Source organism: Fukomys damarensis, unplaced genomic scaffold (genome assembly GCF_012274545.1).
Source record: "Fukomys damarensis isolate Sample0158 unplaced genomic scaffold, DMR_v1.0_HiC HiC_scaffold_4, whole genome shotgun sequence".
NCBI lineage: Eukaryota > Metazoa > Chordata > Mammalia > Rodentia > Bathyergidae > Fukomys > Fukomys damarensis.
This window is the reverse complement of record NW_022900916.1, coordinates 306,758-332,089: the sequence shown is the minus strand read 5'-3', so window position 1 is coordinate 332,089 and position 25,332 is coordinate 306,758. Positions and strand designations below refer to the sequence as shown.

Below are 25,332 nucleotides of genomic sequence, written 5' to 3'. Positions count from 1 at the left end.
CCTTGTGAATGTTTTATTCTCTGTACTTGGGGGAAAGCTAGAGTCATGCTTCTTGGGGGCACATGAATGTAGATTGATTCATCAAATTTTGTTTTTACTGTCAGTTTCTGGAGCTTTCTGCTTGGTGTCCTAATATATCTTGCTTTTGTTTGATTGTTTGTTTTGGATACTGGGGATCGAACTTGGGCCCTTGGGCATGCAAGGCGGGCAGCAAATCCACTGAGCTAATCCCAATCTAACATATCTTGAAATGGAAAATTTTGCTATGGGAACTGCTACTTTCTGGCTACTTCAAGAATTTCTATGTTTTATGAATTTAATGACAGCTTATAATTACTGTAGAGTGTAATTGTGGATGAATGTCTCTCTTCCATCAGATTTTTAAAAGTTCTACTGACAGCCAGGGTCATAGTCCGAGGTGGTGTGAGTTTATCATACACTGCTCAGCTCCTCAGTGTACACCTCTCTGGGGCTGGAGATGCTTGATGTCCTCCAAGCCATGTGGTTTCCTCAGTGTTGCACATGAACGAACTAAAAGAAAAGATTAGGAAAATGGTCTTGTTTATGGCACAGAGTTTAATGCTCAGCTGTGAATGGAAAGGTGATAGGAGGTGGAGTAAGACCAGCGAAGAAAGGAAATATGCTTGTCAGTTAAGAAAATGCTGTCAGTAGACTTAGTTTTGAATTCAGTCTTTATTATTTAGATTATCCTTCCTTAAAGTAACTCATTTGAGTTACTGTGTAAAGTGGGGGCTCTTTGATACAGTGGCATAGGCTGTTGCTGTCGTGGTTGATACATCTTGGCCTTGTGGTTCTAGGAAGAGGCGAAGACAGAGATAAAGCTAAGGTAATGAGTAAACGTGAAGAATCTCAGAGGTACTGGTGAGTGCTGCATGGAGAACGCGAGAAGATGCACACCTCTGTTTATGCTTTGGATGCGATAGCCAGTGACGCCTCTGGAGCATGCGAACAAGATGAACCTGCACAGTTCTTTCACTTTGTGTTTCACTCCGTTTTGCTGTTGTTTCTGGTGTGTGTTGATGGCAGAATGCGCTGGCAGGAATGAATTTGGGACATTCACGGGACCATACAGGTGGAGCCATGCAGGCCAGAGGGAGGGGCAGCCTGAAAGGGCAGCTAGAGCTGGACCGCAGAGTGCTTCATAAACCAAAGTGCGGTTTTCGGCCTTTATTTGGAGGGTGATGTGGAGTTGTTGATGGGTGTTTGAGAAAGAGAGCGATGGGGTCAGACTAAGGTTCCTAAAAGATTGTTCTACCTGCTGTTTAGCGAGTGGAGTTTTAGAAGTAAGACAAGTTTAGAGACAATGAGATCAATTAGAAGGTTGTTTTAGCACTCTGCGTAAGTTATATAGTGGCTTGTACTAGGTGGTGGCGTGGAGGTGCTGGAAATTAGTCAGACCCTGGATATATGTTGGGTTTGGGGTTGCAAAATTAGTCTTAGATTTGTCAGGAGATAGAGAAAAATAGGAAGCAGAGGTGACATTAACACATTTGGCTTGTAGCTGAGCGTGGTAGTCGGCACCCATGGTCCAAGTTACTCCAGAAACTGAGGCAGAAGGATTGCATTATCCTGGGAATTTGAGGTCAGCCTGGGCAAGATTGAGAGATGCTAACTCAAAAAATATTTTTTTTCTTGAGCAGCTAACAAATAGGGTAGGTGACACATGAGTTCAAATGACCTAGCAGATTTGTGGATCATGTGTAGATTGATGAGGTGGAAAAGATTGAGAAACATTTGGGGAGGAAAAGTGAGAGAGAGATCCCTTAGACTATGTTGAATTTGAAATGCCTGATAGACCTTTAAGTGGAAGAATAAGTAGGCAGTTGGAGATAAAGTTTGGGATTCTGAGAAGTCAAAACTGGAACTGCAAATACAGATTAGGATTAATCACTAGCAGGCATCGAGATTATTTGTACAACCCTACGAGTATGTAAGATCACTTTGGAATGTGCAAATAAAGATGAGTGAAGAACCAGTACTGATCCTTACCACAAACCAATTCAGTATTTGCCTACTCAGCAGAGGAGTCATCCAAGCAAACCAAGGGAGGTGAGATGTACACAAAGACAAGCCCTCTCCTGGACTCCAGAGAAGGAGTTGGTCTATCCAGTGCTGCAGAGGGCAAAGGCAGTGAAACTGATCATTGGCTTTGTCAGCATGATGTGGCAAGTGGCTGCCCTGCTCAAGTGCAGTGTCAGTGAAAGCTGGTAAGGGAGCCCATTCAGAACAGAAAAGTCAATGAGTGAAGTGAAATTTGCAAATAATGCTAGCAAAAAACAAAAACCAAAAAACTTAATATGCAGTAGGAGATTTAAACTTTTGTTAAGAAGGTATTATAGGAATGATACAGTAGAGAGAAGGAGAATAATCTTGCAGAGGAGAAGATAATCAGCCAGTTATTGAGAAAAGAAGAGCTTAGAGGGTCAAAGGCAGAAGCAGTGAAAGGGTTGGTCTTTGCTAGAGAAAAGGAAGAGGGGATGGGAGGGAATACAGAAGGCCCACAGCGCATTTAGACAGACGAGCTAGTTTTGTTGTAGGAGATGAAGAGGGTGTGTGCATGGCCTGTCCTCAGTGAAGTGTGCTGGAAGCTTTGCGAATAAAGGTTTGGAATAGTCATCATTGGAAAAGGGAAAAGCATGCTTACTGCGGATGGCGGGGTTGCTGAGCAGTGCTGAGTGCCCCTGTGTTGGTCACCTTTCCTTTTCCAACACCCACAGCTTACAGGAGGAAACGTTTAATTTTGGTCACAGTTCGAAGATTCACTCCGTGGTTAGCTGTCTCCAACACAGAAACGTCATGGTGGAAGTCATGGCAGGGAAATGTGCTTGTCTCATAGCGGCCAGGAAGCAGGGAGAGAAGGGAGGAACCAGGAGGGATCCAGCCTCCAAAGACACGGCTCAGCCCTGCTTCTTTGAGCCACGCCCCACCCGCCAGCCCCACATTCAGCTTGCACTTCTCAGGGGATCAGTCAGCAGATGAGTGGAGACCTCATGATTCAGTGAACCTCCAGAGCTCACCTCTAAGCACCGGAGACTTTTAGGGGACATTTCAGATCCCAACCATCACAGCCCTTTGAGATAATGTGTTCATGAATTCCTAGGACTAGGAATGTAGCTCAGTGTTAGAGGTCTTGCCAAAGACTTTTGGTTCCATCTCCAGCACCATAAAAACTAAATAAAATTAGGATAGATGATGTATTTATTTTCTAGAGTAACATTCAGACTAGAGAAAGAGGAAGAGAAGGTAAAGATTTAAGGCTTTTGTAAAGGAGGAATTCTAATGTTGAGCCATAGAATTGATCTTCGATAATAAAATCGTAGAAACTGGGTTGGGGGCAGGGCTAGATGCCAGCTACTGGGGCTAAGAGCCTCATCTCAGTAAGAACTTAGAACTAAGTATGCTTTTAATCTTTTCCTACAAGGCCCTTGGCAAAGGGAGTAGTTCTTAAAAAGGGTCTGAGTCAGAGTGGCCTGAAGTTCACTACAGACATACAGTGCTTGGGAAGTTAAAGGGGTGCCAGGGAAATTGTACACTACATTATCAGTGACTTTCCAGATGTTGTCAGAGCTTCGTGTGCAACTCCAGACTGGGAAAAATTCTTTCCCCTTCTTTGCATGCATATAATGCCCTTTTGTACTGCGAATTGTTTTATTGAGAATCATTGCTAGACATTGCTGCAGTAAAATTATCCGATGAGCAGTCAACATAAAAATAAAGTCAGAGAAGTGTATTCTTTCCTACTGCTCTCCCTCAAGATTCCTCCAGGCCTCTTCATCCCTTCCCATTCCTGTCCTGAAATAAAACTGGGAAGCTCTGGAGTAGTTTGGGGTTTGTCTGTTCATGCTTAGAATGTGTAAGTGCTTGAAACTCTAGTGGATTTCTGGATGTCACGCTGACACCATTAATTTAAGGACTTTCATATTGAGTTTGTTTGTGAACTCATAAGTGACACCAGCACTGTTACATGTTAATGGTCCACCGGGCAGAGTTGTGTCCACGTGTTCACGTTGTACTAGTGCAGAGCTGCTGGCCCCCTCACGCTTCTGTCTTTCTGGTGACATCATTGGCAGTCTTTGTCCTAACTCTGGCCTGTGCCATCCCCGGGATTCATAGTCACCTGCTCTGCAGTGACCAGCATGCCACACCTCACCTCGATGATGGCACCTTGGGGCCCACACACAGACCTTTCCTCTGTCCCCTAAGGTTTTCGTCCTGTGACACAGTTGATGAATAAATGGTCATGACTGAAGACTAGTAATTCTGCGGGACTCCTCTTCTCTTTGGGTGTTTCAGCCTTGTGTTCTCCATTTTTTCTTAGAGAGCGAGGGGCATTCCCCAAGCCACGTTGTGGTGTTGTGCCGAGGCCGCGCATTTGTCTTCGATGCACTGCACGAAGGTCGTCTGATCTCGCCGCCGGAGCTGCTCAGGTTGTCACATGACTTTTGAGCCTTATTGGGTCTCAAGCTTTGGTTTAGGTTAAAAAACAAAGGTTCGGATTTACCTTTCTATAAAGGCCCAGAAAGCTGAAAAGTAAGACTTTTACACATTTATTTTTTTAACTCAATTTTATTTTTAACTTAATGTTTAATTTTACTAGGTGTACATAAATCTGTTCTACTTGGAGAAAAGGAAAGCAGTACAGATAAGACCAATCCCATTCCCTCCCCAGATTCTATCACTGCTGCTTGTTTTGTGTGTTCTGTCCTTATTGTGAATTCATGTACATGCACCATTTAAAACAAAAAACACACACATGTATCTACTGTGCGCATACATGTAGTAGTAGGTGTGTCTTTTTTGGAAATTATATATTACTATAGGCAAATTTATCTTTAGGTCTTTTGCTTTTGTGATTTGTATAATATTTGTGTGTGTTTGTTGAATTTTGTCCAAATTTCACATCATTATTAAATCAGGCATAGTAATCAGATTACTCAAAGCCCCTCTTGCAGAAATTGAACACTTGTGTTTGATTCATGGGCTCGTTTTAGTTCGTGACTTACTTGCTTTTGTGATTTGTATAATATTTGTGTGTGTTTGTTGAATTTTGTCCAAATTTCACATCATTATTAAATCAGGCATAGTAATCAGATTACTCAAAGCCCCTCTTGCAGAAATTGAACACTTGTGATTGATTCATGGGCTCGTTTTAGTTCGTGACTTACTTGCTTTTGTGATTTGTATAATATTTGTGTGTGTTTGTTGAATTTTGTCCAAATTTCACATCATTATTAAATCAGGCATAGTAATCAGATTACTCAAAGCCCCTCTTGCAGAAATTGAACACTTGTGATTGATTCATGGGCTCGTTTTAGTTCGTGACTTACTCTGTGATAATAGAGAATTTGAATCTCTGCTTAAAATCAGGAGAATTCATATACAAGGTTGGAATTGTGATTTCTTTAAAAAATGAAATTCTGATACCAGCCTGCCTTATGGTGCAGCAAGAGCAGGCTGGGCCTGGGTCCATGAAAGCCGCTGTTCGGCCAGTGCTCATTACACTGCCACCTTTTGTCTACTCACATTGGTTTACTCTGTCCTTCTTGCTTAATTTCAGTAGCAGAGAAATAGGTCCTTACTTCTGTCTGTGACAGAGGGGTGACGAGGATGCCAGTGTGGGCGTGGTGCAGGTGTGTCCCACTCCTCTCTTCGGTGCCCCATGGTGATCCCCCCATCTTCCAGGCGGGTGAGCTGTGGGAGTGGCCTCCACATCCCCTCCATCCTGTCTCAGAGGCACAGCCCTGTCCACTGAGCTCTTAGAGGTTCCTCATACGCACTCCATCTTCCATCTCCATGGTCCTTGTTCAGGTTGTCATTATTTCTCTGCTGAACTATTAATAGAAATTTCATTTTTCGCTCCATATATTCTTCACATTGCCATCAGTCTGTAATATTCCAATGTAATTGTATCTTCCCTTTGCTTGTAATTCCTACAGGGTTCCCTGTAGCCCATGATAAGTCCACGTTACTTAGCAGTGTCTAGATCTGACCCTGGCCCGTCTCTTCCACCTGCTCCCGCCCTTCCTCCTCCTTGTCCTGTGTTCCTACCCCATTGCTTGGTGTGCAGCACCAGCGAAATGAGAGATGTCCTTGAGTTTTGTGCATACTCACACTTTCTCTTTAGCCGGCAAGTTCATAGCTTCCAGCGTCTGTTCACATCACCACAAGGTCAGTGATCCTTTTTTCTCCAGCCACAAAGAGTTAAGACTCCTTTGGGCTCTTTGCATAATGTGTACTGAAATTACTTATTTCTGTGTTTTCACATCCAGATGGAGCTCTAGGAAGATTAATTACCAGGTCTTTTTGAATTTCCATTGCTTACTGTAGTACGTAGCACTCAATAGAATTTCACTGTGGATGGGTGTGTGTGCACATGTGTGTAAACTATACAAGTGTGTGTATGAACTGGGTGATCAAGCCATTATGAATTTTATCTAAAAATAAAAATACACAACATGTTAGAAGCATAAGCTAGACTGGTCACATTCAGAATCTTAGTGAGTTGGATATCGAAAGAAGTGTCTAAAAATCTAGTACAGTGATCTCGGAAAGAAGTAGAAGTTGGGACTTTAAGGAATAGGCCAGATGTAGGCCGGGATTTAGCTCAGTGGCATTGTGAATGCGTTTCAATCCCCAGTACCACAAAAAAAAAAAAAGCCAAATTTAGGCAGTGTTTTCGAGATATAATTAATAAGAAGAATTGAAGCTCTTGGATACTGTAGATAGCAGTTATGTGTTGTACATTTCAAAAATAAAAAAGGATTTTGAAAGTTTTTACCAGAAGGAATTGATACAGGCTTGAGGAGATAAATATGTTTAACTTGATTTAAATACTTCGCAATGTATACATGTGTTAAACATTGCATGGCACTCCACTAATTTGTACAAATTTCCTATTTTTGTGAATTGTTGAAAATAATAAGTAAATAAAATTAACAAGAATTATTGTCTAAATTAAGAAAGCAAGCAAGCATCACTGGCTTTTCCGTTTGCAGAACTGTAATAGTGTTGATAGCGCTGTAATAGGTAGAAGTAATGGAAGAGGAGGAAGGGTGATACTAGTTCTTAATGTTCCCTCCCACCCACCCACCCATCATCCTTTCTGCAGATTTTCTGGTCTCTCTACGGTTCACATTGGCCTTGAGCTCAGTGTGTAGTCCAGGCTGGCCTCAATCCCAAGTTCTGGGAGCTTCATCCTTGAGTGCCGAGATGACAAGCATGTACCATGTCTGGATTAATTTTCTTTTTTTTTAGTAATGGCTTTATTGATGCACAATTCATATATTGTACCATTTATCCATTTAAAGTATATGGTTAATGCTTTTCACTGTTTTCACACAATTATGTTCTACATTGAGTTTTTAGCAGTTTTGTCACCCTTAAAAACAACCCCACTCGTTCTCCCCATTGCTTCTCAGTCCTCCTGCTCCTCTTTACACTCCATGCGTCTCCCATACAGCCCAGCCACTAGCCCTAGGCATCCATGTCTGCTCTCTGTGTTTAAACTGGACTGCACTGAACATTTTTGTATAATGGGACCTTACGTGTGACCTCTTGTGTTTGGCTTCTTTTATTTAGTATGTTTTCATGGTTAGTGTGTGTCAGTGTGCTGTCCCTTTCTATGTCTGGGTGGCATGAGTGTCGAGTGGCTGAACCACGGTGACCACTCACCGTGAGGGGCGTGTGGGCTCTTGCTGCCTCTTGGCTCTTACGAGTAGCATTGGCTTACACATTGTGTGTAGGTCTCTGTGTGGACTGCCATTTTGCTCCTCATGAGTACACACCTGGGTGTGGATTGCTAGGTCATGTGGTAACTCCAGGACAACTGTTTGACAAACTGCAAGGCTTTCCCCAAAGTGGCGAAATCATACTACATTCCCGCCGGCATCATCAGAAGGTTCCAGTTTCTCTTCCCCTCACCAATGCTCGCCATTTCCCTTCTTGATCATAGCAAATGATGTTCAACATTTTCATATGCTTTTTTAGCCATTTGTATATGTCTTCCTTGGAGATACTTTGCACATTTTTAAATTGGTTCATTGTTACTGAGTTGTAGAAGTTCTTTATATATTTTGCATATAAGTCCTTAGCATATACATATACTCTGTAAGTACTCTTCTCTCATTCTGGGTTTGTCTTCTTACCTTCCTAATGGCTTCCTTTGAAGCACAAAAGTTTGAATTTTGATAAAGCTCGATCTTGTCTTTTTCTGTAGTTTCTTGTGATATTGGTGTCACATCTAAGAAACCATTGTCTAGTCCAGAGACATGAAGACTTAAACCTATGATTTCTGCTAACATTTTTGTGTTTTGTTCACAGGAAGAAGGGTAGATGACTTTTGAATGTACATTTAGTTTGAAATGTTGGCAGAAACTGAGGTAGAGATACTCAACCAGGACTTGGAACTTTGGTCATAGATTTGGAGAGAAAATGAGACTAAAATTAGAGATTTGATTGCCTCATACTAACAGTGATAGTGGAAGCTACTAAAGAAGTGGATGAGGTTACTACCAGTTCAGAAAGATCAGTGGCACAAATCTGAGAAAGGACACATCTACAGTGGAAGGAAGGCAGGTAGATGGTCAGAGAAGGCCACCCAGGGGTCAGTGAGGTGAGGGAGACCACAGTGGGATGGTGCTGCAGAAATGAGAACAAGTCAGATACTTCTGTGAACCGTTCCATACTGAGTACATGCGACTGAGAGCTACTAGGTTCCTCTGGGGGGTGTTAGGTGTGACACAAGTGCAGTTTGATGCTAATCATGGGGCTGGGTAACAGCTCAGTAGTAGAGGACATGCTTGCCTGTGTGAGCCCCAAAGTTAAACATAGCTCCTCACAATTGCCGGAGGACAAAAACTAGATTGCAGTCTAATAGCGAGTGGAAAGTTTTGAAGGCAAAAACATAATCACTTTAAAAAAAAGATAAGATACTGGAAATAAATACGTTGCTGTTGAGGTCATAACCTGCTTCTCTGGGGAGTGTGTGACATTGAATATGAGTCCACATGACCTGTGAAAGGCCAGTGTAACTCCCATCTCCCTGTGTGCTTTCCAAATCCTCTTTCTGATCTTCCTCAGACACCTGACGTACATCCACGAGAAGTGCCACCGAGAGCCCCCTGGCCCTGGAGTTGCTGCACTGACCACAGAGGAGAGAACCCTGTGGGCCAAGGTAGCAATCGGGCTCTTCCTAATAAACCTGTTCTCTGACAAACTGTGGAGATTTTCTGGACATACTGTATTTAGATTGTAGCATTTAATCATCATCTCCTTACCCTTAGGCACGAGAATATCTGATAAGTCTTGATCCAGAGAACTTGGGTTCATTAGAAAGAATTCAGAGCAGTTTATTCGTGTATTCCATGGAGGACAGCAGTGCTCATGTCACACCGGAAGATTACTCCCAGGTGACCATCTTGCTCTGTCTGTTGTCTCACAGGCTTTTCTGGAGGACTCTTGTATATATTGAACACAAGAGTTTTTTCTATTTTTTTATAGTCATGGTTTTAGAATTTTTCTCAGCTATAAATTATAAATGTATCAAACCAATGCCTACACACAGTGTTTTGGAAGTCATTGCCACACAGTCTGAGATAGTCTGTACCTGGTGTAAAGAAGGACAACTGTTGCTTGCATGTGATATGCCAGTGGGGCCTCCTGTGCACAGTGTCTGGGTGCACGAGCTTCCTTCCTTGCCTGTGACCATGCTTGTGTGCCTTGCTGGCTGGCAGAGTCTCTCCTCAGAATCTCTCCCTCGTGAGAAACCCATTAAACAGAGACTTCTGTGAGTTTCAGGGTCAGTGCTACCTTTTTTGTTGCCCTACCCCAGCCTAGTGTTTTCATTTCCTGGAAATAAAAGGCACGCATTGCATCAGCACCATATTCTTTTGAAAATACTTAGAATTATTTCCTGATGGATTCCTCATTGTAAATGATAGAGAAAAGAAGGGTTAAATTTTATAGCTGGAAAACAACCTTTTTAGCTGTGTTTTTTGCTGTGGGGGACAGACTGCTTCTTAAGGAAGAATATATTTTAACACAGAATTGCTTAAACTATTTAAACCTCACTGTTCTTAGAGATACAATTAGATTGTAGCTCATTATATACAAGGTTATAGAAACATACGGTGAATGTTTAAATTTTAAAAAACGTTACAATAAAAGGCACCTTGTCATTCATCACCTCAGAGCCCTCCCCCACTTCCCACACACTTATCTCGTCATCCTTGCTGCTCTCCAGAGCAGCTCTGGAGCCCTCTTTCCCGAGTGTCCTTACTTGTGCTGTCTTGGCTCCTTCAATGTCTTGAATTGATGCAAAGTGCTTACCTTCCATGGTCATTTTGGTTTTGGGGAAGAGCCAGAAGTCACTCAGTGCCAGATCCAGTGAATAGCTGGACAAGGACACAGCATCATGTTTTTGCAAGCCTGCCATTCTGTTGGATATGATACTCAGCAGCAGCACTCACCATAGTTTAGCGCACACCTTGTAAAGACATTAGGATTTCCAGAACTACTTTAGAAAGTGGCAAGAGTAAGTGTGTCCTGAGGGTTAATGGCAGTGTGTCTCTTAGTGTAATAGGTAATTTTTATGTAAACACTGTATATTTTCATTTCTCTTGGTGTACACACATAGTGTGCATGCATGCACATTCCATATTTAATAGACGTTTCATAAAACAAGTGCTTGTTTTCACTGTCGGTGATGATCTTTGCTCTTTGTATTCTCTTACTCTTTGTCAAGAGTGTTGATTTTGATATACTAAATTGATTTCATGAATCATTAATGGGCCAGAATGTAGTTTGACAAATGGGTTTAGTGAGATACAAATTCTAAAAGAAAATTACCTTTTAACTCTTTAGTGACTAAGCTTACCTAGGCCTCTTGTACTATTTAAGTTACAAAAGGCTTCTGTTTTCAGTTGCATCTTCTATAAATATTCATGGATAATGTACCAGATTTCTCTTTTCTGGTAAGATTTTTGTAGGTTGGAGAAATAACTAAAGTTGGGGCCAGCATTTTTATGTTTTGAGTATAACTATACTAACACTTTATTAATTTGGTTCACCCAAACAGAAAGAGTGAGACTGACATAAAATGTTTAAGATGTAAATACTTATACCAGTGTTAATGAGCCTGACCCCTGCATGCTTTTTTTACAGGGGTGGTGCTGGGGCTGGAAGCCAGGTGCCCTTTTAATGTGGAGAAATTCAATTTCTTTTAGATCCTTGCCATGGTCCTTACTGGAGATCCAACAGTACGCTGGGGTGACAAATCCTATAACTTGATTTCCTTTTCTAATGGAGTCTTTGGCTGTAATTGTGATGTAAGTAAAGTATTTAAGTTTGTTTCCTCTTCCTTTTAGGTTAACTTAATGGTGGTAGATCACAAATACTTAGGCTATGCTGTGCTACAGATAAGTAGGTACTGTTTTTTTAGCTTAATGGCATTATATATTGAGAAGTTCAGACAAAAATTCTCAAATACTTAGGCTATGCTGTGCTACAGATAAGTAGGTACTGTTTTTTTAGCTTAATGGCATTATATATTGAGAAGTTCAGTTACAAATTCTCAGTGCAAATAGAGCATAGGTCAAGTTTTTTTTTTTTTTTTTGTAGTAGGACCAGCAGTTTGTTGTATATCTGCTAAAAAAATTTATATCTGATTTTATATAGTGTAATTTATTAAAACCTACTATTATCCTCTTGCAAAGAACCACACCTATTTTAAAAGATACTATATGACATTTTTTTCTATGCATAAGGAAGTGTAAATGGATATATTTCTAGATTCCCTTAGCAATTGTGTAACAGTTTTCCTAAAATGACACATGACTTTGGGGTACTGTTTAGATGTCGGGTATTAAAATATCTGGCAATTAATATCAGTTTAGGTCTTTATGAAAAAATAAAAAAGAACTTTACCTATTTTCTTCTCCGTCTTCCCATGGTTTTTACTAGCTTTATCTTAGATTCGGGAGATCTATAAACCAAAAAAAGAAAACAGAAAAAATAGGAGTCATTGATTTTTTAAAAAATCAGTGGTCAGTTTTAAGTAATGGAAATTTAAATCAAATTGGCACAAGTTGAGGAAGGTATTTGTTGTCTTATGTATATACCCCAGTATGAGAAAGGCTGACTTTCTGTGTCCACATGCTTTGATTAGAAGTCTCTTTCCTGTTCAGTAGATGTCAATGTGATGTTGCCTGCAGTCTCATGTCTTCAGAGGTCTCTTAGTTTAGTGGCCCCTGTGGAAATAGCCAGCTTCCCTTTTTCCGGTAGTGCTGGCAATAATCCTGGAATGATTCTTTTTTTTTTTTTTTTTGTACCGGGGATTGAACTTGGGACCTTGTGCTTGCAAGGCAGGCGCCGAAATCACTGAGCTAAATCCCCTGCCCATCCTGGAATAATTCTTGTACCTGGCTGTGATTGGCCTGTATGACTCACCTGCCTGTCCTGGGAATCTGGTGCTCACCTTAGCCTGGCGCCAGGTCACATACCCAGGGTGTGGCCACTGCCTGAAGAACAGTAGATACTGTTGTTCCAGAAGTATGTGGACTGGTTGGTTGGTAGGCAGGTGCTAGGCTAGGTGTCTGTTAGAGCAGTTCCTTGGAGTGACTGGAAATGATGGCCCTGAATCATTCTGAAGATTGTTTTCCTTATCCTTCCTTTGAGTTCACTGTTGACAGAGGACCTCTTGATGGTTGCCTCAGTGTCTCTAAGCCATTTTCTGGCTCTCTGTGACCGTCCTCATTCTGGCTCCTGCCTGTCTTTTCTCTGAGAGGTACCCTCTGGGAGGTGGCTAGCAGCCCTGGCCTCTCCTGTCTGCTGCGGAGACTAACACCCTCAGCCTCCCCTTCTGCTTCTGGGAGAACAGTGACACTGATGCTGCTGTCTCAGGTAGGGTCGTGTCCACAGTGGCATCTGGGATTCTCTGAAGCTGTGAGATACGGTGAGAGCCTGGGCTGGCCAGGGCCCTGCAGCCTCCTCAGCTGCTCCTTGTTGATGATGGCCGCAGCTCACACATCTGGCACTGCCTCCCTCACAGTCCACCATGGGTGACTGCTTTGGTGCCATGGTGTGGATACAAGAGAAGTGTAACTCCCAGCCTGTGAGATGTCAGCTGTGCCCTGGAATCAAAGAATGAATTCCAAAGGACAGGAAATTAAAAGTGGGGAAGGTTTATTGAGGAAAAGGAGTAGCTCTTGAAAGTCAGGAGGGGTCCTGAGTGGGTGGCCGAGGCCCTTTGCCAGGGGTAATCAATACAGCAAAGTCACAGTGTGGGTAAAAGGTAGGTCAAACTAGTCAGCCAGTGAGACGTCAGTGTAGTCGCTTGGCTAATACTAACCCAGTAGGGAAGGGGGCACACAGCAGGGGCAGCTGATGTCAGCCTTGGCTCATCTGTGACCCTAGGGTCCTGAGTGCCCTCGGATGGTCTGCTGGCCCCTCTGCTTTTCAGCATCTCAGCACTGTGTGCACACACCCCTCTGACTTCTGGGAAACCAGCACTTCATTTCTGCAGTTGTTCATGTTCCCTTACACAATTAATTTCTCTGGTGGTTTGTGTTTCCTCACACACCCACCCCTGACCCCAGCAGCCCTAACAAGTGCCTCCAGCTTTGCGCAGTGTGTCTTTAACACCACGGGCCCTAGGATGGCAGTGTCCTTATTGTAGGAGATGAAGCATTTGAGGTTCTCTCTGTACCTTACATCTCTCACAAGGGAGGAAACAGCACATTGGCTCAGGTTTTAGTTTGACGGCTTTCTGAGCTCCTGTGTGCTGTTGCAGCATGCTCCTTACGATGCCATGGTCATGGTGAACGTCGCCCACTACGTGGATGAGAGGATTTTAGAGACAGAAGGAAAATGGAAGGTATGCAGAGCTTATACTTCTTTCCCTCTAACGTTTACATGGAGAAAATATTTTTAAGTCTTCTCTGTTTTCAGGGTTCAGAAAAAGTGCAAGATATACCACTTCCAGAGGAGCTCGTGTTTACTGTGGATGAGAAGATATTAAATGACATCAAGCAAGCGAAAGCCCAGTTTCTTCAAGAGGTAGACTTTTCACTTTTCTCTTAGGTGGCGATTGATACTTTCTCTTTCACCAGCCATATATGAAGATTTGGCTATCCCTCAAGTGTGTCTGTGGAAAACACTTTAGAATCACAGCTTCCGAACTTTAATTAACTTGTCTGATAATGAATCTAATGCAGTGGTGGTTCACGTGGGGTCCCCTGCGGGTGATCCTCACTGTCCTTGTTGCACTCTCTCTGATAGGCATCTGATCTGCAAGTCGTAGCACCCGCCTTCACCTCTTTCGGCAAAAAGCTGACCAAGAAGCAGTCGCTGCACCCCGACACATTCATTCAGCTTGCGCTGCAGCTGGCCTATTACAGACTCCATGGACGGTGAGGGCTGCTCCTTTCCGTGTTCACTCTCAGGCCCTGCGGCGTGTGTTTCCCCTAGCAGTTGAGCCTAATGCCCAGCATTTTCACTCTTTCCACTTGGCCACATTCATCTTCCCTTGACTGCGTTAGTGTTCCAGGCTGCTCTCCTCGTCATTTATCGCAGCATTCATGTGGTGCTTTTGACAAGTCTGCTGCCTTCTGAGAGTGGCTCTGCCTTGTAGAGCACTTGGTTCTCTCGCAACCTCAGTTTTCTGGTGGGCTTGTGAAAACTGGATTGTGTTGATGATTTAGCCTTTCCTCGTCTTTGGAAGAGGAGATCCACTGTGCTGTGACTTTCTACAGCCCAAGCAGGAGTGGGAGCCCCTTGGTCTTGCTTTTCTATCCAAGCTGGTATAAGTTTCAGACACTGAGGTTGTTTCCACCTTTTGACTTTTGTGAATAATGCTGCTGTGAAGTTCGCATACGAATACCTGTTTGAGTTCTGTTTTCAGTTCTTTTGAGAAGTGAAATTGCTGCTTTGTATGATAATTTTGTTTAACTTTTTGAGAATTGCTGAACTGCTTTCTGTATAGCTGGACCATTTTATATTCCCATCACCACTATACATTTGTTCCAGTCGCTTCGAGCTCTTGCCCACACTTAAAAAGGATGATCAAAAAATACGGTGAATATTTGAAGACAGTTTATTGCAGTGAAAAGCACTTTGCCACTAATCCTCCTCTGATACCCCTTTCACTTTGCACACATCCTCTTGTTCTTGCCACTTTCTGAAGCAGTTCTGGAGTCCTCTGTTGTGTCTTTATGAGATGTGATTAAAAAAATATGATAAGTGTTTCTGCCAAGTGCCATCCAACAGAAAAGCAAGCTTGTAAAAACACGATGCTGTGTCCCCATCCACCTTATTCACCAGATTTGGCATTGTGCGACTTCTGGCTCTCCCTCAGAATCAAAAAGACGTGAAAGATAAACATTTTGAACCAATTCAGGACATTGAGGCAACCATGACAGCACAACTAAAGACACTCAGGAAAGAGGGCTCCAGAGCTGCTGCAGAAAGTGGCCAGGACAATGAGGTGAGATTGAAATGAGGGGAAATATTTTGAAGATTAATAGCATTGTGCTTTTTACTGAGGTAAATGTTTTAAAAATTAAGTATTAACCGTATTTATAGGTCTTTGGTCCATTTGAGTTGATTTTTATGTATGGTATAAGGTATGGGTTTGTATTAGTCAAGACTCTCCAGAGAATAGAACAAATATACATATTGGGGGAGAGAGATTGATTGATTGATTGATTGATTGAGATGTGGTGGGAATTGGTTCATATGACCTTCGGGATGAGAAGTCTCCTGATCTGCCCTCGACTGGGAGGAAGAGGAAAGCTGGTGGTCTAATTGGGCCTGAGAATCCAGTGCAGTGGTGTGAGGGTGTGAGGAGTCTGACCTGGGAGGCCAAGAACAGGAGAATGGTGTCTGTTCCCACTGCTGCTTCCCTCCTCTGCCTCTGCTCCACCCGGGCCCTCAGCAGCCCAGGCGATACCTGGCACATTGGTGAGGGCTGCCTTCTGCAGAGCTCCTGCCTTCTGGAATCCGCCTCGAGGACACGCTCTGCAGCCTCCCTCCGGGCCAAGCCGACACTGACACGTGGAGCTGACCACCTGGGCCCAGCTCTGTGCTGGGTTCCCAGCTCAGCTGTCTTTGCACCTTCTTGAGAATCAATGGGTCAAAGGTGTGAGAGGTTTTGGGTTTTGCTTCTCTTCAGTTGTGTTTGCCGTTGTGTCAGGACTAGGCTGTATCCCTGGAGCTGTGTAGCCAGTTTGACTCCTGGAAGTGAGTCATTCACCTTTGTCTTTTGCCAGGTTGTTTGGCTTGTGGGGTCACTTCATATTCCTGCAGAGCTCGGAGCCAGGCAGCGATCAGAGGGTCTACACAGGCTGCTGTGGGCATGGCAGCCTTCAAAGCAGATGTGGTACCAGGCTCTCCTGTACTAGAAGTCCAATTTGGAGGTTTCAGTCTCTGAATAAAGCCAGCTGTACTGCTCACTGTATTTGTGTTGACTTTACATTTTCTTTGTGACACATTTTCTGTATTTTCATAGCCCTGGCTGTTGCTATGAGACAGCGATGACGAGATGTTTCTATCATGGCCGTACAGAAACGATGCGGTCATGCACCATGGAGGCCGTCAGGTGGTGCCAGTCCATGCAGGATGCTTCTGCCAGTGTGAGTATCTTGGAGGAGAAGCTCCCATCGGTTTAATTGTTCTCTGGGAACTCTGGGCCATTAAAATACTTGGAGAAATTTTGTTTTCTATTTTCCGAAGCACATACATGTTCATTTGCCAGTGAATTGTGCACTTGGAAAGACTAAGAAATAAAGATCTCAAAAGGAGAAAGGAAATAAACAGTAATTACACAAGGTGACAGGTCTGCTGCCTAGCTTGCTGTGGCGACTAGTTCACAGTGTACATGTTCACCTGAATATCAAGTTGTATACCTAAATATGCACAGTTTTTGTCAATAAAGCTGAAAAAACAACAACAAAAGAAACAGAGGACTGGAAAAAGGAACCTGTTGTGTCACTTTCTGAGCAGTGTCTTTGTACTTTGAGTCTTTGAACTTGGCTGATCTGCCTATAGGATGGATCTGCCCTTATCATGGACGGGAAGCTTGTTTTCATAAAGCTGAACTTTTCTGAAATCAAAGATTCTGGTTCTCTGTGAAATCACTAGGGCCAGCCCAGGTGTGTATGTTTTGCTTTGTGATTTTTGAAGTATTTAGACAACAGTATATTTCTTGCCTACTGTTGTAGGAAAAACTTGTCATGTGCATTTTATTTTCACATTATTATTTTTGTAGTTATGATTTAGCCTTGAGATCCCAGTTGTCTCTCATCATATTTGTCCCTGTCACTTCAGCACTGCTTACATGTTCTTATTTTCCTTTTCCAGAAAAGAAACAACCAGAAAGCAGGCACATAGGGAAGGGAAGGCAGTAGGAGAATTGAAGAAAGACATAGTAGCATGTGCTGCAGGTTCCTGGAAACCTTTCTTCTCTCAAGTCCTAGTTACAATGAACTTAGGTTCTTTTTGTTTAGTTGGGTTTTAAGCAGTTTGTTGTTAGAACTTAGTTTTTATTTTTTTCTTTTCTCTTCTTTTCTTTTTTGTTTTTTTGGTACTAGGGATCAAACTCAGGACCTTGTGCTTGCAGGGCAGCCAGGGGCAGCACTGAGCTAAATCCTCAGCCCCGTGAACTTGGTTTCTTGATATTTATTGAAATTTGATCATCTTGCTTTTTAACAGCTTTTTGAGCAACAGCAGAAGATGCTGCAGGCTTTTGCAAAGCATAATAAACTGATGAACGAATGTTCTGCTGGGAAAGGTATATATGCTGGAATTATTCTGACTTTGAAAGAATCATGCTGAGAATTTCTTCTGACTTCAGCTTTGGGGTTTTATTGCAGGGTTTGACCGTCACCTTTTAGGTCTTTTACTCATAGCAAAGGAGGAAGGTCTCCCTGTCCCTGAGCTCTTCGTGGACCCGCTGTTCTCCAGAAGGTAACGCATGTAGTGCTTTACACTTGTGTCAGTACTGGAAGTGCTTCAGAAACAATGTAAGCCTCTGTAGGCCCGGAATGATACCTTTCTTTGTGCCCTGCAGTGGAGGAGGTGGGAATTTTGTTCTCTCGACAAGTCTGGTTGGTTATTTACGAATTCAGGGAGTGGTGGTTCCCATGGTGCACAACGGATATGGATTTTTCTACCACATCCGAGACGACAGGTGAGGCTGCTCCCTTGTTCTTACTAGGTACCACCTTTGTTGTCTGAATGCTTTTCTACACTGTGATTCTAATTATGTTGTCGTCTGTCACTTGCTATGTAAATAACTCGTTGCCACTTAGACATTTAATATGTACTCACATTTGTCTTTCAGGCTTTTGAGACACTTGTGAAATCAGTCCTTCAGAAGTTTTATAAATGGTCAAACACTACAGAGAATGTTTAAATGTTTAAAAACTGTATTCCAGTAAGGGACACATTTCCACGAGTCCCCGCAGAATCCTCCCCCCGCTTCACACACACTCATCCTGTCCTTCCTTCCACTTTCCGAAACAGCTCTGAAGTCCTCTTTCCTGAGTGTCCTTAGTTGCACCAGTGTGGTTGCCTCGATGTCCCGAATCAGTAGACAACATTTACCTTTAATGGTCATTTTGACTTTGGGGAAGAGCCAGAGGTCGATTGTGCCAGACTGTGCGAATAAGGTGGCTGAGAGCACACTGTCATGTTTTTACCGCCCGCCCTTCCCTTGGATGGCGCCAGCCAGCAGCATTCACCCTATTTTGACAACACCTTCTCAATGCCCTCAGGAAGGAGGGCTCCCAGACTGCTTCAGAATGTGGCAAGCACCATGGATGAGTGTGATCAAAGCAAGGGGCAGGAGATCAGGGAGATCAATGGCGATGTGTCTCTTGAATTTAAACATTTGTGTGTATTGGGATCCTCCTTGGTGTTTGGTCCGTACAAGACACTTCATGGCTAAGTTCAGATAAGCTTTGTAAATATGTCCAACACTCCGTGTCCATGGGCTCTGCGTGTGCAGATTGAAGAGCATAACGACGGAGAAATTAGAATGAGAAGTACATGACGTGTTTCAGTTAAATACAGTGTTTTTAATACTTTCCTTTTAAAAAGATTTTATCGTGCGTTTCACTATTTCAGAATCATCAACTCCCAAGATGGTATGATTAGTGCACGGTGAGCTGTGCCAGTGAATTGTGCCTTCCCATAGTGTTCAGTTTGTGCCCATTAATGTACAAATTAAAGGTTAAATGGTAAAGGCTGGATAAGAGTCTTCTTTTCATATATCAGGCAGAAGTCTAAGATCATCCTTATGGAACATAAAGGAGCGTTCTCACACTTCCTGAAAAGCAGTGGCTTCTGTGTTGTGTGCAGTGACTGAGTTCCAGCCACACACACCTCAGTACTCTGGCCTACAGGAAAGTCCATCCCTAAAGATCTGGGCAGCTCCACTCACTTGTTCAGAAATCCTCAGTGTGGACTCGGTGCACAGGGTGTCGCTTTAGGGCTTTAGGTGCAAAGGATGAAAGACAGACAAGATCTCCTCTCCTACAGATCGTGTTTTGTACTAGAAATAAAAGGCAGACATGGGCTGGGGATTTGGCTCAGTGGTTTTGCTGCCTGCCTCGACCCTGAACAGTGAGACAGGCTGTGGAGAAGTAGACTGGTTGCCTTGTGACAGAGGTAGTCCGGTGAGCGGTGCTGGTCCAGGGTGGACAGGGGCAGGCTGGGAGGAGCGAGGACAAAGCTGTGACGTTAGAGAACTAACCCCACCGCTAGACAAGAAGGCGGCTCTGACTGCTGCCGCTGTCCAGCCAAGCCAGCACCCTCTCCCTTCCCTCTTAGGCCTTCACAGCAGGGTCCTTCCCTCCAGACCTCTCTACGGATGATGCCCTGGTGTGCCTTCTGAAAACTCCTGAAGGGATGTCACTCTTCTGAGCCCCTCAGCACCTTCCCATTTCACAGCAAAATGAAGTTGTCCTGTGAGACCCTGTGCACTCGAGCTCTGGTCGCCTTTATGACTTACAGCCTTTCCCTCCGCTCTGCTCTGGCCTCAGTGGGCACTGTCGGCCTTGAGTGTTGTGAGCAAGCCTCCTCTAAGGGCATTGCAGCAAGGATTCCTCTGCCTGGTCTTCCTTGGAGACATGTGCAGGGGCCACCACCTTACCTTGCACAGGTGTCTGTACAAAAGCCACTCCTCCGAGAAGCTCTCCATGACCCTCTGGAATAGCGCTTCTCTTCCCTCCCTACACCTGAGGCTTTTCTTTATAGCACTGATAACTGCCGTGTGTGTGTGTGTGTGTGTGTGTGTGTGTGTGCACGCGCGCGCGTGCATGTACATTTAGTGCATTATCTGTCTTCCCTCCCTTGGATATAAATAAGCTGCATGGAATCAGGTTTGTTATGTCCCCAACTGTAACAGAGCCTTGTACGAATGTTGTACTCAGTAAATGGTTTCGGAATAACTTTGTTAAGAGAAGTGTGCAGGTCCAGGGGTAGGTAAGACATTGGTACTCATAAGGAGGCAGGGAGGCAGGAGAGCTGTCACTAGCAATCGAGGGGAGCATGACAGAGGAGTCTGGACTGTTGTTGGCCCCAAGTGCACATCAGAATCACCTGGAGAGCTTAAAAGAAAAACAACCACCAAAAAAACCATCCTGAAGACACTGTTTTGGTTGCTGTGGTAAATTTAAATAGAACTTTGTGACATGGAAAGGAGTTTGGATTTTCTGCTAGGAATTATGGGACTCATTTTGCATGTTTTAAGCCCAAAAATGACTTGTTTTACTTATGTGTAAGGGAGCCTGGGCTGCTCCATGGGTATAAATCAGATGTACAGAAATGTAGTTGAAATAGATAAGAGAAATAAGGAAGTGTCTTAGTCCACTTGCTGACAGACTGAAGCTGGTTACTATATATAGGGAAGAGGGTGACTTTGACTTGCTGATCGAGCAGCTCATTTGTTGACAACTTGTAATAGAGCAAGTGGGCAAAAAGCAAGATGCAAAACATGAAGGGCAGCTCCGATATCACAGCCCACCCTGTTTTGTCTCCTTTGATGGGTGCCAGAGGGCAGCATCAGCCCCTCCTGAGGTCCTAGTCTCTTCTTAAGGTCCCAGTCCTTCCAATACAGTCACATGGGACCACACTCCTGGCCTAATTTGGAGGGCAGATCGCATCCAGCCGTGGCAGGAAGGAGGATGGTGTCTCTTGGCAGGGCTGCTGACGGTTGTGGAATTGGAGCCAGTAGGGCTTCCTGAGGGATTGTGAGTTCCATGGTGCATTCCCTGGGTGAAGAGACGAGGGGAACCCGTCTGAAGCAGGTAGAGGGAAGCAACCACGATCTGTGTGGTGTGCAGAGGAGCTCATGGTCCTTCCCAGAAAGGCTGTTTCCTTAGGAGGCTGGGTGGGCAGTTTTTTGTCTTCTCGCCCAGCAGGTGCGTGTTTGTGAGCCATCACTACAGACTACCACGATAGTTTCCAAACAGAACACCTGGAAACTATGGAAGGTTTGTCTTTTTCCTTCCATCATTACACTTGAAAATTGTGTGACTAAAAGAAAATTTCTTTTTAAGCAGCATTTTAAATGTAATATCATTGTAAAAATTTTATAAAATATGAAAAAAAAACAACAGGAAAAGTTAGCTCCCTGTCCACTCAGGAACAAGACAATTATTGTATAATTCTTCCAGTTGGTAATATATATAGATTGTGTGTGTGTGATCTTTAAATACTAATTTTGTGTCCTTTTTGTGATTTCTTTCTCACTATTTCAAGCAGTTCCAAATGCCATTAACTATGCTTTGAGATATTTTCAAGGTTGAATAATTTCCAGTCTTCCATGAGATAAATCCCCATAACTTACCTAACTACTTCTCTGTCATTGCAAATAGTGTATCACGTAATAAATGCATCCTTTCTCATTTCTTCATGTCATTCCCACCTGTAGGCTTTATAAAATATTTTTATTAATGTGCTAGGCAAAGGTAATTTCTTTATTCATTAAGTGAAATATTTTTATTGTTTATTGGCACTGTTTATTTTGTGAATAGTCTGTGCAAGTAGGAAAGATGGTTTATGTAATTTAGAAAAACAGCTGAATTTTAAAAAATTTAACACTTAAACAGAAGTTGTTAATCTGTGGAAACATTTAGATGCTGCCTAAATATTTGCAAATATCATGCACACTGCAGCTGGAAACTTGATGACAGCTCCCTGGATAGAAACCAGGCAGGACTTCTGCAGGGCTCTGTGTGATCGAGCACTCCCCACATATACACAGCGACCTGGGTTTCATTGCGCTGCGCTGGCCCCGAGCAGGGTTTCATCGATTCTGCTTATTCTGAAGCCCATGTTGAAGATATGATTTGCTGTATTTTTCAGTGATGTGGGGATCGCATGTCTGACCAGTGGTATTACCCTGCATGTTTTGCTTCTGAGCTCTTCACCTGTACTTCATCAAAGCTGAGTGCCTGGAAAGGGCAAGGCTGGTTTCACACGAACTAGGAGCCAAGTTTTCTCCTCTGGGGTACTAGAAGCAGGTTTTTCTCCTGTTCTTCCAGTTCTTTTTTTTCAGTACTGGGGATTAAACTTGGGTCTTTGCACTTGCGAAGCAGCTGCTTGAACCACTGAGCTAAATCCCCAGCCCCTGTTCTTCCATTTCTTGGTCAACATCTCACTGGCTAGACCTGAGCTCCCTCCATGGAGAAAGCTGGGAAGAGATGGTGGAGGGTGTGGCTTGGTCCCAAATGACCTTTTTTCTTTGCTTCTTTAGGAAATAGCTTTTCTCACCTCTTAACAGTTTCTAGTTTTTGTTTTTTTGTTTCTTTTAGAATGCTGTTCATGCTGTACTCTTTCCTCAAAACCAGTTCAAATTTCATTGTACAGAGTAACATAGATTCACATTCCTGCCCATTCCAGTGATATTCTTTAGGAAGAAGGATTCAGATTGTTTTCTTTTGAACATGAAACCTTCCTCCAGAGCGCTCTTGGGCTCTAGTTTTTTTATTTTGGTGTCTTAGGGGTACTGTCTAATAGATTACAGGTTCTCTGGCATCACCTACAAGTACAGCTTTGTCTTTCAGTTGGTTTATGTCGCATGTGTCTGACATCAGCAGAACCTCACATCTGACCTGTCTACAGTGATCTGGAGTGAAGGTCCCAGCTCTGTCCCGTAATCACTCGCAATTTGTGCTTCACAGGTTCATTGTGGCCTGCTCAGCCTGGAAGTCTTGTCTGGAGACTGATGCGGAAAAGCTTGTTGAGCAGATTTTTCGTGCTTTCCATGACATGATGCGGCTGATGAACACTGCTCATCTTTAGGGACTTGGCACTTGGCAAAATGGCCATGAAGGGAGGAAAGGGATGTTGACTGAAAGGAAAATTAATAGATGTAGAAATCAGTACAATCATGCTCTCTAAATTTATTCTGCATAGAAGGTGGAATACTTCCAAGCTTTCACTAATGGAACAGCAACGAGAATTAAGTGAATATACAACTATGCAATGTTTAAGGCTCATCAGTGCAAATCTATACATTTTAACAATGCAAATATTACTTTAACTTTTAACATTGTTGGTACTCATGTTATAAGTCCTTTTTCTGAAAATTGCTGTAGAGTTCATCTTTTGAGCACTTTAACATTTTGTAATTGCCAAAGGGTACAAAGTATATGACTAGATGTTGGTTTCCCTAAATCCATGCCCTCCATCCTCCCCATAGGGGTCTGAGTGGATCATGCTTTTGGGAAAAACCCACTGCAATTCACTGGTGATCTGAAACAGCTTCTCTTGAACAGATAGAATTAGGTTCCAGTAGGAAGATCCACAATCTTAACTGCATTGTACTTAGTTTTGTGAATATAAAAATAGAGCATTTAGGGCCAGGGGCGTAGCTCAGTGGCACCATGCCTGCCTGGCACACCAAGGTCCTGAGTTTGATCCCTGGTACCAGAAAACAACAACAACAACAAAAAAACAAACAAACAAGCATCTATATTTAAAATTAAACACTACTGGTTAGTGGCTTAATGGTTAAATATTTAGTTGAATCAGTCTGAGGATTTTACGGTTTGTTTTCCTCCTTACTGTTGAATGTTACAGTTTCTGCTGTGAAAACGTCAATCATATAGTTTCTTGTTTTCTGTTTGAATAAATGACTCATTGCTCTTTGCTTTCTTTGCTGTACTTCCTCGTCCCAGGTGTCTGTTGCTGTGCAGTTCACCACTCATGTGGCTTGGAGTCAGTACTTGTTTACATGCCTGAGGCCCTGAGTACCATTCCCAGCCCTGCAAACTAAGCAGAGCCAGGGTCTGATAACAGCTTTCCCTTCTTGGCAGTTTTATCAGTTGGCTGTACTCAGACAGTTCTTGTGCTGGCCTTGCCTTGGTTTATTTATATAATCCTCAGGCTGCTGGGCTGAGGCTGAGGACTCAGTGGCCAGGACTCTCCCCTGTGGTCTGTGTTCATTGTGTACTCAAGCCTGGGCATCTAAACGCCCTGAGAGTGTTCCGAGAGGTAGAGGTCAAAATTGTGCTGTTCCATAGAGTCTGAAGTCACATGTCATCTTGTCATTTCTGCTAAATTCTATTGGGGAAATCCAGACCGAAAGGGTGTCAGCTCTTAATGAGAGGAACAAAGTTATTTTGTTAAGCGTGGGCAGAAGGTGTGATTTACTGGGGGCCATTTTCACAGGATTTTAAGACAGGTTGCAGTGTACTTAGTGTTCTGGTTATATGCATTCCCCTTTAAGCATTCTTAAACACTCTGACTTTCACGAGACTGGTTTGTAGAATCCAGTTATCATTATAGTAACTGACACTCAAACCCAGTGCACCAGGCCAGACTCTCCTGAGAAGTACTGGACAGGGACTCCTCCTTTGAGAAAATACTCAGAGCTGGCTCCTGTGGCTTTTGATAGATCTCTCAGTCACTGTAGATGGTAGATGAAGTCTGAACTTTCTCCTCCCTGGTGCAGTGTGTAGATTGGATAGCCAGGGTTGTTAGAATCATCTGATTGGTTTAAATAATATTTAGGAGTTGGGTATATGAGCGCTGTCTCTCTGGCGTAGAAGCCTGTTCACTCAAGCCTTAACCTGTTCCCTTAACTTGCTTGAAGTTAATGTGCTGGGTGGCTCTCTAAAAATAGATTCCTACGCCTCAGTCCAGACCTGATGAGTTGAGATTTTCAGCCCTCATGCAGCATGGGAACGATCACAGGAGTAGGTTGAACCCTGTTCACTTTGATCCCTGCAATAACACATATTGCCTGCCTGTTGTAGAATCTGAAATTCAGTTCATTTACATACGTGGTTACCTTTGAAGGGTCCTTTG

The 25,332-nt window shown here is 43.2% G+C and overlaps 1 protein-coding gene across 2 annotated transcripts in view; it reads left to right on the top strand.

Moving 5' to 3' along the window:
* Crot (carnitine O-octanoyltransferase) overlaps positions 1-23,922 on the top strand; it is a 33,130-nt gene extending 9,208 nt beyond the window's left edge. The window contains exons 6-17 of one of the 2 annotated variants that reach the window (XM_019209410.2): positions 4,340-4,448; positions 9,100-9,193; positions 9,303-9,428; positions 11,244-11,345; positions 13,808-13,891; positions 13,966-14,073; positions 14,296-14,426; positions 16,523-16,646; positions 17,725-17,803; positions 17,886-17,979; positions 18,083-18,202; positions 23,202-23,922. In XM_019209410.2, coding sequence (XP_019064955.1) covers positions 4,340-4,448; positions 9,100-9,193; positions 9,303-9,428; positions 11,244-11,345; positions 13,808-13,891; positions 13,966-14,073; positions 14,296-14,426; positions 16,523-16,646; positions 17,725-17,803; positions 17,886-17,979; positions 18,083-18,202; positions 23,202-23,322 — 1,292 coding nt within the window. In that variant the 3' untranslated portion in view covers positions 23,323-23,922. Of the gene's footprint in view, positions 1-4,339; positions 4,449-9,099; positions 9,194-9,302; positions 9,429-11,243; positions 11,346-13,807; positions 13,892-13,965; positions 14,074-14,295; positions 14,427-16,522; positions 16,647-17,724; positions 17,804-17,885; positions 17,980-18,082; positions 18,203-18,355; positions 21,471-23,201 lie in introns of those variants that run through there. The other variant, XM_010636503.3, reaches the window with a different exon arrangement.
* The last annotated feature ends 1,410 nt before the right edge of the window (positions 23,923-25,332 follow it).